Below are 12,079 nucleotides of genomic sequence, written 5' to 3' on the forward strand. Positions count from 1 at the left end.
AGGACAAACTGGGCAATGCTTCAATGATGAAGCAAGACAGCATGCTTCAAATGTTAAGAAGGGCTATAGTAGTCTCATGGCAGGACACCGTAAAGAATGTAAGTGTAGTCCTAGGTTTCATAAAACACGGTTTTTGAAAAAAAAAGCAAGCAGAAAAATGAGAGATTTTAGAACTCTTTATCAGGAAGGCCAAGGATCAATGCATCAGTACACCTTCACTTATATTTTCCGAAAAAGAGTATTCTTTTCTCGGTTAAAATTATTTTGTCATGGTCCCACATGTGTTGTTGCAGATGAGCCCTGGTCTTGTGCTCAGTATAAAAACGCTCGTAGCACCTTCAATAAAATTCAGTTGACAGCGCTCTTTCCTGTCCTTTTTGCGATAAGATTTTTATTACAGAAAAGAATTTCATTTTTTACAATTTAGGTATAATGATGAGTTTTCATTGTATCACAACATGGAGCAAATTGCATCTCAATACGGACAAAAATCACGATTTTGTGAAATTCGTGATATTTTCTCGTATATTTCAGCAGCTTGAGAGGTATAAAGATATTTTTTCCTCAGAATATACCTTCTGTGGAGTAAGCATTCACTGCTCAGATATTCATACAAAGTGCAATATTGCAATAAAAAATGGAAACATAACACATTTTGGCTTTATTCTTGGAAGCGAATGTGGCAAAAAAATTGCACTATTATTTTTGAGCTTCAAATACCTTACAGAAGCACATTTACTTAACAGGTAGACCGAATCTGCTTAAAAAAAATTAGCGGTAGTTTTAAAACAAAATTTTCCACAAACAGCACACAGACGGCATTATGCCAGGAAGTTATAAGCCAGCCACATGAACAAAACTTTTTCTCTCGCTGAAGTATTCTAGCAGTTCACTGTTTTCAACGCAGTAAGTCAGCACATTTTTTTTCTTTCAAATACAATTCAGGTGGTCGCCAAAGTGGCTGGGACGTTTGGCATGGAATGGTCAAGCTATATTTAAGCAAAATAACTTACACAAATAACAATATTTGTTCATCTACCATGAACACACTAGAAAAAGTTGTTCAGGCATTGTGACACTAAAATTTTCAGCGTCGTACTGCCTGAACAACTTCTTTGATAAACTCCAAACTCACGCCGAGAAAAAGCCGCTCAATCACGGTGGTTATTAAAGGCCTTGCGGCCGTAGACAATGTTGAAAATAAAAAAAAAATCAACTCATCAGTGCTGTCACTCCTTCCTTCTTCGTCATTACTGACACGGAAGATTTTTCGGTTATCCATGTGGAGGTTCAGGAAGTAGGCTTGCTCTAGGCTGGGTCCAGGGTAGACTACGCAGGACGTCAGCGGCACCCTCTCATCCTGTAATAAGAGCAAATATGACTTCTCATAAATAATTTTCGTGCTGTTCTGGCAGCACCATATATAAAGAATGTGTAGTGTGTATCCTTCGAAATGGCGTGTAATTGACATTACACTAAACTCGAAGCATACAACCCATACATTCCAATAGTTTCGTATGATAAAGATAAGAGTTTTCCAGCATACAGCGAATTCCCGAAATGAGGTGAAGTGTAAGACTACAGCTCAAAAATGGCACTTACGAAAGCCTGAACTCACTTAAGAATCAAATTCCTTCTAGGGTAGTGAGCCAGTGTGAAAAACAATTCTTAAAGTACAACGTTTAGAACATGTAGCATTAATCAAAACGCACAATAAACTTACCTCTTCATGTACGAACAGTGAAGACATCTCTGCTTTCTCTTTTACATGAGAACAAATGATCTTGGGCGTGGCACTAGCGAAGAGGTCTGCAAAAAAAAAAGTAAAAGATTTACTTACTTAAATCACACCTCTAACAATCTGAGGAATTGTTACAAGTCACCAATCAGTGCAATTCTGACTGCCTCTATAAGGGCATCAAAAATGAACAATTTTCTCGTTCTTTCTACTCTCACAAGACGCTCCGTCAATGGAATCTAATCCAAATTTGACGCTGTGCTTCCTATTTGCCTGCTTTCTAGACGTAGGGCTGCGAACATGTGTTTTGTGCACCTAATCTAGCACAGAAATTCGTCATCTATAATTCAATCATCTTAATTCATTGTAATTTGATAAAAGATGTGATAGCTCGTCCAGTTTTTAAAGAGTTGCGGGCCTGCAATAGGCACTGCCTTGCACGTATGAAAGTACTTCTTTAAAAAAAAAATTCAAAGCTTGCTTTCAGAAAAAGCGTCTGACATATTTCGACAACCAAGCCCATCCTCTGATGGCAATCAGGGGCACGCTATTAGCGATTATTGACTACGAGATTTACAAACGTAACCCGTGCCTAAATACTCAGTTAAACACAATCACGCAAGTAAGAGCGCTCGAACGACACCAACGCGCGCGGACGCCGACTACGTTGCAGCAGCCATGACTTATGCTAGAGAAACCGCACATAGCTCCAACAGTCACGTATACTCTCTCGATTCTGTTATAACGCCGAACATTATCGCAGATGAAAGCGAAGCACGAAAACAGCAAACAGAAACGAGGGAAAACAACGCACGGCGATGGCCACAACAACGCGCCTTTGGAAGTCTGCTAGATCTTTCCCTGTTGCTGGTGGCACTTGTCCTAAATAGCTTAAAAGACCGAGGCGCACGTGCTGGGAGCATCGCGGCATATCAGCACCTCCAACTATACCGTCTTTAAGCAAAAAAAAAAAAAAAGCCATTTCGTACAGTGCGCCTCTATACATAATTTTTGCTTTTTCTTTCTTTTTTTTGCGCTTACACCTACAGAAGCACGTTGCACATTTGAGTATTAGTAGAAATGTTATTACGATGTAGCCCAAAGCACATCTTAAAACAATATCAATCACTTTGTGCAGTGTAGAGACAATGTGCGATCAGCAACTAATCCCGCCCTTGTTAAGTGATCACATCACTCACTGTATGAGTGATGCAGGCACTTACACAACATCGCGCATAGCAGTGTGAACTCGTTAAGTCCCACGTTTAATCGGGCATCTGCAACAGGCCCGCGAACGCATGCTGTTGTAAATGGCTGGCAGCCTACTTCGGCAGAGCTGCTGCAGGCGCCCAGCTAGAGCTGTATGATTACTACTTACGAAAACAGTACACTCACCGTTAACAGGCCCACGTTGTCCGTGTCCGCCACTCCATGAATATTCCTTAATCCGAGCGTCATTTCGAACACGGTGTCATGCGTGACCACCATTGAATATGCGCCTGTTCGCTAGAACACACACAGCGACCAAGACCCCCGACCAACGCAACGCATTTGAAGGACTGATGAGACAGAGAGGGCAACACTGAGAGAGAGAAGGAGGAGGCACTGGCGGCGGCGTGGCGGCGCCGCAGCTGTCGACGCAGGTGTTCGGTGACGCAACTCTTCGCTTATCTACGCAACGCTGGCCGAGTTGAGCGGGGGGGGGGGGGAGGAGCGGCAAACCCGCCAAGACGGCGCCAAAAGGCAAACGCTATGGCGCATACGGCGGACGGCCGTTCAACGCGGAATGACTCCTTGTAAACGGCCACTCTCCTTCCAGCCAGTCGCACAGCGACGCAGGTTATTTACCAGCCTCGGGTTCTTTGAGTATTTTGACGGAATGCGATTGCAGTGGGCGAAAAATAGTAAAGCAAAACTTGCGCAAAACAAAGTGCACCATGGAATGGCCAGAAACAATAATTATTTCGTCCTCGGTGGCATTAGCGGGAGAGCATCGCTACACCTTTTTCCAGAGAAATTTCTTTTTGCATTGTCTGTGTCAGGCGATTCCGCGTATGGTGCCGCAAACACTGAATGCGTAGTCGAAGCTGGAACGAATTAATCCACAGTAGCGGATGTTTAGAAGGCTTGTCATGCACCACGAAACGTGCCGAGGTTGTTATAACAAACTTTTTGCTGACCACATGATCAACACATAATTCTATATGGTTACCCAATGAGCTAGCTAAGCACCTGTAGCAAAGGCAGTGCACGTTCTTGTTAAACGTTGTTAATATAAACGATGGTTGTGCATAAGTGCAGTGACAGCTTTCCGTGTGAATTGGTCATAACCCACGTTTTCGAGCGTAGAAGCGCCTCAACGGAGCTAATCAGTTACCACAGCAAGTTCGTAAGCAATGATGAGGTACGAAAATGTGCAGCTGTTTTCCATGTACTGAATAGTTAGTGTACAGTGCCTTGACCACCGCCATTTCTTAAGCCACCTCCCATATAGACTCCCAGTCTGAACAGGTGTGGGACCTTAAACACTAAGAAGCAGTGCCCCCCCCCCCCCGCACACACACACGAAATTTGAGGGCGCACGGGCTGATGCACACGCATACTTATTCACAGGCGCACACACATACACGTATACACACATACGGCAACACACACACGCGACCGTAAACGCACGCATGCATGGGCGTACACATGTGCACAGGCACGCTTAACACAAGCACGGACTCGCACATACACGCGCACGCACACATGCACGGGTGTACACACAATCGCGCTTCCACGCGAACACATGCGCAGGCTCACGCACACACACCCATACTCGGGCGAACATTATGTTCCTGTATATAATCCACAGCAAACATGTAGCTTATAACCAACGCTAAGGTGAGCTTTCGTAACGTGGATTGCAGTTAATTGCCATTATAGATGAAACGCGATTTGCTTCTGCTGGCATTCTGCTGTATTCGGAGAGCACCTTCACACATTCTAAGTCAATTAGGCCGTCATTTAACGCAAGGTCCACATACTCGTGCAGTAGCTACGCTGCTCGGCCGCCAATCCGAAGGTCGCGGGTTCGATGCCGGCCGTGGCAGTCGAATTCAGATGGAGGCGAAAAGGCCTGTGCACTGTGCGATATCGGCGCTCATTAAAGAACACCAAATGGTCAAAATCTCTAGAGCTTTCCACTACGGCGACCCTCATAATCATATCGAGGTTTTTGAGACGTAAAATACCAAATATTATAATTATGTGTTCTTCTTATGCTGCATATTTCATCTGATGAATCGTCACCTACACCCTTCTAAGGCACAAAAGCACCCTTAGAGCCTATTTTAGGGTGCTATCGAGGCAAGCACCCAGACAAATGGGTGCTTTTTTTTCAATCGACCATTTATGGGTGTTAAAGGGTGTTGCAAAGGGTGCTTTCTCGTAAAAGCACCCTTTTTACACCCTTTTGGGTGTAAAAATTTTTACTGTGTACCCACCCCGGGGAATTTGCAAGCGTCGGGTAGTTGCGTTTGGGTCCACAGCCGCATTTCGCAGGACCAAATAGTTATTTTTCTTCCTTCCTTTTTTCCCAGCACGAACTTTCGTTTTCTAGTTTCCCTAGTAATTGTGGTACATAACCACTTTGGAAAATCGGCCAATAATTACGTGGTTTCATCACGTTATATAAATTTTAGAATACTATGGGTTATATAATTAAAAAATTGCAGATTACCTAGAAAATTGTTGTACTTGTCTAATATGCATATCTAATAAAAACTTTTCTCTCCTTCCCACACTTCGTTTCTTCTTTCTCGATTGAATAATGGAGAATAATCAAAAAAGCAGACACAAGAACAAGTGACGACACAAGTGAGCACTTTCGCCAAGTAATTTCTTTTGTTGGCCTTGCATTTTTGAGCAGTCCTATGACAGTGTAAATAACCAATTTGTCCAGTAATTCATACAGAAGGCTGTATGTTCGCCGTAGAATACTCGTGCGATAATCTGCTTGAAGACGAGCGCCTCCTTGTCTCCTTCCGTTGTCCTTAGGTGTCCGTATGATACCACTTCTTAAAAAAGCTACGTGCTTTCGCTAAAGGCTGATAAATTATCTGACTAGGCGGGTGAAACGCAAGGCAGAGATAGAGAACCACATGGCCGACGCGCAATGCGCAGCCTAGTGACAGCGAAAATTGGTAGAGCAACATTTCAGTTTCTTTAGGTACTGAAGGCACTTTTAGGTAACTGCTGCAAGCACTATTGAAGAGAACCCACTACGCTAAATGTCAAAACTTTCATGTTGTAGGGAGGCACTCAGTTTGCCATCCTTCGTTATTCTTCGATAAAGCGTGGTAAAAGCTACTTACTTTCAAAAACATTGTGAAATTTTCTTAAGATGTAGCTGACTACGATGTTGAATTATGCCTGTACCTTTCTAATTGGTTGGAGTATTTAATGAATCATTCGTTAAGCCATTCGAATTGTGTGAGGTCTGTCTAGTCTTTTGTTATCCTAAAACACTTTATTACTCATATTACCGCGATTCCTTTCACGACACCAAGCCTTTCTAAGGCCAATTTGCAAAGAAGTTGCAAGCAGCAGCGTGGATCTGAGGAAGAATACTCGGGTGGCACGCCGCACACCTGGGCTAGTGTGCAATTGTGCTCTTGGGGCTTTTTCATTGCGTAGTTTTTTGTCACTTCGCACAACAGTGGCTACGTACACCAGCGGTGGCGGCTGTGGCGGGCATTTACGATGCACGCGACACTTCTTGTGGTCTCATAACAGCTTAGTCAAGAATTAACGATAAAAACAGGATAGGTTTGTGCCTAATTAAACATGTAAAAATACTGCAGAATCTTTTTATATGCAGCCACTGCTGATCTTCGAGGAAGCCTTCATGTGTCGGCAAGAAGCGACTGGGAGAAAATAAAAACTCAGCATGCATCCCAAGTGCACCTCTGTGTGTGACAGTGAGCATGGTAATACGCGCAACTCTAGAATCGAAAATGAAATCGAGGAAGTTTGACTTGACAAGGCACCTGAAATATAAGCCAGTGGTAAGAAATAAAACAAGCCTACAACACCTGCAGAGAGGTGTATTGTAATTTTGCGTAATCAATATACGTAAAAAATGTGTGTTGTACGAAAAATTACCTATTCACCCAAAAAGATTATTTCTTTAAGCCAACAGGAATGTACAAAATTCTGCGTCCTGTACTGCTTGATTTTTCTTGCATTTGTTGCTTTTGTCGTTTTTTGTACACATCTAATGAGACTAATGATAAAATAAGGTTATTATTTACCGTGTGTGCAGTTTTTTTGATAATTTCGGTACACTTTTTTCAGCCTCGATGGCCGCCAAGTCCTAACTCGGCTAGATCCAATTCGGTAAGTGTCTTATTCTAATGATTGCTAAATGTTTTGTCATGTTTAGGTATGTTGTTTCATAATGCCCCTTGCGCCTAACGTCTGCTACTTTATTGGGATCTAACTTAGTCCACGAAAGCCCGTTGGCGCATCTCATCGCACGCTGCTCCGCAGTGTTTGAAAACTTAGCGATTGCTTCAGACAATCCTGTTAAGGTTGCCTGCAAAGCAAAAATAACTGTGTTTACAATCAAATTCACGCAAGTAGCAGCGATTACGTTAAGGATAAACGAGCGTATAGAAAATTCGAGACACTTTAAAGAAAATAAAGCGCCGGCCAATGTCTGAGCTTGGCGTTATTATTATAAAACAGTACTGCTTGTTGTTTGTCTTTTACTTTTGCTAAGGCTAAGTAGAGCAAACAAGGAAGTTTCATCTTTACCGGCTGCAGGATCTCACCCTTCATTGTCAAAGCGTCAAGACTGTAATAATACCGGGGTAAAAACGAGAACCGAGTACGAGACGACATGAAGGTAGTAAAAGTGACAATTTATTATGGTTATCTTCATATTTACGATTATGTATACCACACAATATGAAGTGATTTGAACAAAAAAAAACTTTGAAAAAACGTTGATGGCTTTCGTGGCGAAACAACATAACTAACTACAAGGGATGATGATGTAATTCTAAGTGACATATCTCTTTAGATAACACACTTAGCTTATTGCAGCAGGTAAATCATAGCGGTAAGAATATGTGCCAAAATTTGCCTGACAACTTTCCTAAAGAGTACGCCGTATAAAATGAATGTAAACAAAAATATCTTTTGTGTTAGGAGTTCAAGGAAGCAACAATGGCGCATCGGAATTCAACTAACGGAGTACGTAATTTGATGTTCACATGTTTGGATCCCCATGACGAGAACGAGAACTGAATTAACACTTATTCACTCCAGGACTTCGGGCTATTCTGCGCGTTCATCTGCCTAATATTATGTTGTCGAACGGTTCACGTACGCATATTCACGTATATCAAAGTCATATGCATTATGAAATAGACAAAAGGTGCGAAAGGGTCAGTTTGAGCTGAAGGAGATAGGCTGCAGTGCAATTTATTATAGCAATTTATGACATTTCACTTGTAAAACCATGCAAAATATATTTTGCATAATATATTATTATAAGGGAGAGAAAAGGGAAGTAACTGTGCCAAGGAGGTACAAGAGAAAGAGAGAATATAGACCATTCCTTAACTTAGGATACTACCGCATAGTATGTAGAAAGAGAAGCACAAATGTAAAGGCCTTTTGTTTATTTGTTACAATATTATTGAGACCTTGTTTACAGACAACCATGCCAAGGAAAGTACAGGGAATAATATTAAAAAAACATTTTACGTAAATGTTGAAACAGTAGGCTTGTGACGTCTGCGGAATCTCCCTTCAGATCGTGATCTGATACGACACCGTCTCACGATGCTCAGTGTCTGGTGCGAAGCGATGGTGATGGACTGATCACCGAATGCTGTTAGGTTGCGCAGTGTCTGATGTTGTAGATGATGATTCAATTCTAGGATCAGGTTTCCACTGGTAGTTCTGTTGGCTTTGTAGCCCACGCCTGGTGTTTCTATGATATACTTCAATACAAGGCAAGGGTGATAACTCTCTAGCTTTCTTTTCTTTATTCTGACATTGAATGATGTAACAATTGGAAAAGTTGTCTATCTTGGTGGGCAGTAGTTCTACGATTGCGTCGGTGCGCCACCTTTTTCAGGGGCGGTCAGTTCGCAAGAAGTTAGGTGACCCCATGGATCATGCTATTATATTGGCAGCCATGCCAGCCGCCCTCCACGGAGTTTAGATTCGGACGCCACGAGACGCAGTGAAATTGTGGGTGCCAACTGACTCGCATGCTATGACCTAATACATCTACTTAAAGTTAAGACTATACACTATGTCAACCCTTGCAACGCAGAAAAACATGGAAGGAAAACGAATCGACTAGATGAAAAGAAAGATTGAAAGAGCCAAAAACAAAAGTGAAGGGAGGGATAGAGACTTGAAATGGCGACGACTGATTCGACCTGGGTGGTTCAGCCCTCAACGTGGAGCCGAGACCAAAGGGGGGTGTATTGCCTCCACCGCGTGTAGGTCAAATCACTCGGCAGTTCATAACCTGCAGGATCACATTGTTTTTTTTTGCGTACACGGCTCAGCCACGCTCGGCTAGGCGTTGGTAAGGGACGAATCCTTTTTCCCCCCGTCAGATCAGGTCTGTGGTGTCACTACTAGTTCTATGCATTTTGGGAGCCTGGCTCTCGAAGCTCGAGGCAAAATGCTGGTCTTCCACAGAAATCCTTCCTGCTGTTTCTCATCACGTGCCATGGCTTTTCAGTCACGCCAACCGACGAAGACCATCTGCGTAGCTGCTGCGGGAGCCGAGTGGGGGCGACAAAACGCCCGCGCTTGTACCGTGGATGTTACAGCCAGCTTGGAGCTTCATTGCTAGCCCAGAAGTTTCAAGCTTCTTCTATTGTTTGTGGCAGGCTGCCCTTGTACTCCACTGTAACGACACCAAGGAAATATTTTGGATAACCCAAGAAGGCCAAATTACCCACCTAAACTAAAGCGATTTCGCTGTATTTTGAACTTTACAGTACTTTTGTACAAAAGAAAAAGTGACAATGTGCGAGACAAAAGAGAACAATACAAGATGCTGTACTCCAAACAAATATATACAGGTGCAGAAGCTGTAAATACAAGGTGGTATTCATTATGTCTTCCAGCCTAAATAATTTTATTTTCGGCTCAAGTACTACATCACAGCTTAAAAAACGGTCACTACACTATATATGAATTCTTGGCCTAGGTCACTGTGAAATGAAATAGGTCCTTCTAGTGCGCTGTGGTTTGTGTACACTTTAGAGTTACTAGTTATTGTTCGAAACCAATGTCTATCAACACACACTGCCTAGAAATCATCTTCTTGTGTATATTCTTCGGTCCTGATTATGGTGCTGTGGTCTTTGTAGCCACTGCTCCGTGACACATTGCGGATGTTGGCGCCTCGTCCGGGTGAGGTAAGTGGTCTATTCTAATGATCTGTGGGTTATATCTGATGTTCAAAGAATTAGCTTCATACAACGCCTTCGTAGCGTACTTCACCTAATGAGGTAGCAGGCTCCTTGAACATACTGAGTCACGCGGCCCGTGAGTCTCTCGCTTACAGCCCGCGTTTTGCGCGTGTTTGTTGTATATTTTTTTTGTATTGTGTCGATAAGTATGTTCGTGAGCTACACATGCAGGAAGATGTAAAACATTCTTTTCGTGAGGCACACTCTTGGGTCATCAGGTGTTGATATATTATCTTGGAAAAAGACTGTCTTTGAGAATCAACCTGCAGGTTGCAGTTATATTGAAGATCAGCATCAGCATGTTGTTGCAGTCCTGGGCCAAGATCTTTTTCAGAAAGAACTTGCTCTAGAGATGTGGCAAAGGTTTTCTTTTAAATGGTAACGTGTGCAGAAATTGCAAAAGCTATCCTGCTCCTCGCTTTAGGCATTTAGAGGACTAAATTGTGTCATTAAGGCCTGCAAACCGAGTTAAGCTTGAAGCCCCTGAAGTATAGAGAAAGAGAAGAAAAGCCGAAGCACACAGAGGGTACCAATGCATCGCAATTAAAACTCAATTTTTTTCCTTTGATGCCGATAGGCTGCACGTATTGAATGCAAGCGTGCACTTGCTTGTACGACCAAGAGATAGCGCATAACTGCTTCGCTGTTCATACATATTTCAGTTTGATCAAAACTGCATACTTGTTAAGACAACAGTGTATCTATGAGAATTCTTATGTCCCTGCCTGTTTCTAAGGGGTGCCAATGAATACCGTAGTATGGTTGAATTTTCGCAGAGCCACGATCTCGTGTTCATGAATTTCAGGCAATAGTGGCAAATCCTTAACGTAAGACTCGATATATTTTTGAGGATTGTTTCATATGCACCACTAGTATTGCGGTGCGATCAAGACATAGTAGAGAACGCTTCACAGGTGGTTATGTGGTTTCGGTGCTGGAATGCTGAACTCAAGGGGGAAGGCTTGATTTCCGGCAGTAGAGGCCGTTCAATGGCAGCAAATTGGTTGGTGTTTGTTATGAAATATTTAGACGCACGTTAAGCACACACCGAAAAAACATTTCTGAGGACCTTGTCTACAGCACCGACAATTGTGCTATGGCTGTTTTTGGGTTGTCAAGCTCTAGCACCACTGGTAATAGGCATCTAAAGTTGGAACGTGATGGGTCAAGCAACACCAATGCCAACATGCTGAATGAGCTATTTGAGCCTGCAAACAGAACGAGTACAAAGAGAAAAAACATTACGTTTGACCCTACCACTTGCTTTCACATATTTCAATATTTCTGTACTATTCGGTATTGCTTAGTGAAATTAGGGCTCAATGAGTCGCAATATTGGGCGTCGCCCAACAACAATACTCTTAGATCCACATCGCTTCACTTTTGCAACATTAGGATTGCATAGTGGGAAAACATTTAAAATGAAATACAAGTGAACAGCAATGGTGATCAGTTTGGGTAATCAAAACTACACAGAAGAGAGAAGGTCAAACTTCAAAACACCTTGGTTTTCATGTTTCATTTTTGTGTTTGAGTGTTTAGAACAATCGAACATACGATATGGCTGTAGAAACTTGTCACGCTTCAAAAACACGTCACATTTTAATTGAAGAGCTTTTGTTCGTTCTTGTTTGTTCAGTAATAGTAACCGTGCGCAAAATTCAACATCAATGCATGCTAACCAGCTAACTAAGTAGCATTAATTGTGGAGACAATGTGTTTGACCTCATGATTTTTTGCGAAATAAAATGTGAGAAAATGCTGTTGGTCTTTCAAAATATATAAAAATAAATCAAGACCTCATGTAAAACGAGTGATTATTGCTGTTTTATAAGCCCAATGACATAAT

At 42.4% G+C, this 12,079-nt stretch overlaps 1 protein-coding gene and 1 long non-coding RNA gene across 7 annotated transcripts in view; one reads left to right on the plus strand and one right to left on the minus strand.

The window, feature by feature from the left end:
* Window positions 1-12,079, plus strand: part of LOC142765414 (uncharacterized) — a 184,522-nt gene that overhangs the window by 141,367 nt on the left and 31,076 nt on the right. For all 6 annotated transcript variants that reach the window (XM_075866393.1, XM_075866395.1, XM_075866392.1 and 3 more), the window contains 2 exons: window positions 7,076-7,117; window positions 10,129-10,176. In XM_075866393.1, the coding sequence (XP_075722508.1) occupies window positions 7,076-7,117; window positions 10,129-10,176 (90 nt within the window). The remainder of the gene's footprint in view (window positions 1-7,075; window positions 7,118-10,128; window positions 10,177-12,079) is intronic.
* On the minus strand, window positions 950-3,251 carry LOC142764850 (uncharacterized). Its single transcript, XR_012883923.1, has 3 exons — window positions 3,134-3,251; window positions 1,724-1,809; window positions 950-1,360 (listed from the first exon to the last, which is right to left on the minus strand). It is a non-coding gene; the product is annotated as an uncharacterized LOC142764850 (long non-coding RNA).

Source organism: Rhipicephalus microplus, chromosome 6, assembly GCF_043290135.1.
Source record: "Rhipicephalus microplus isolate Deutch F79 chromosome 6, USDA_Rmic, whole genome shotgun sequence".
Lineage (NCBI taxonomy): Eukaryota > Metazoa > Arthropoda > Arachnida > Ixodida > Ixodidae > Rhipicephalus > Rhipicephalus microplus.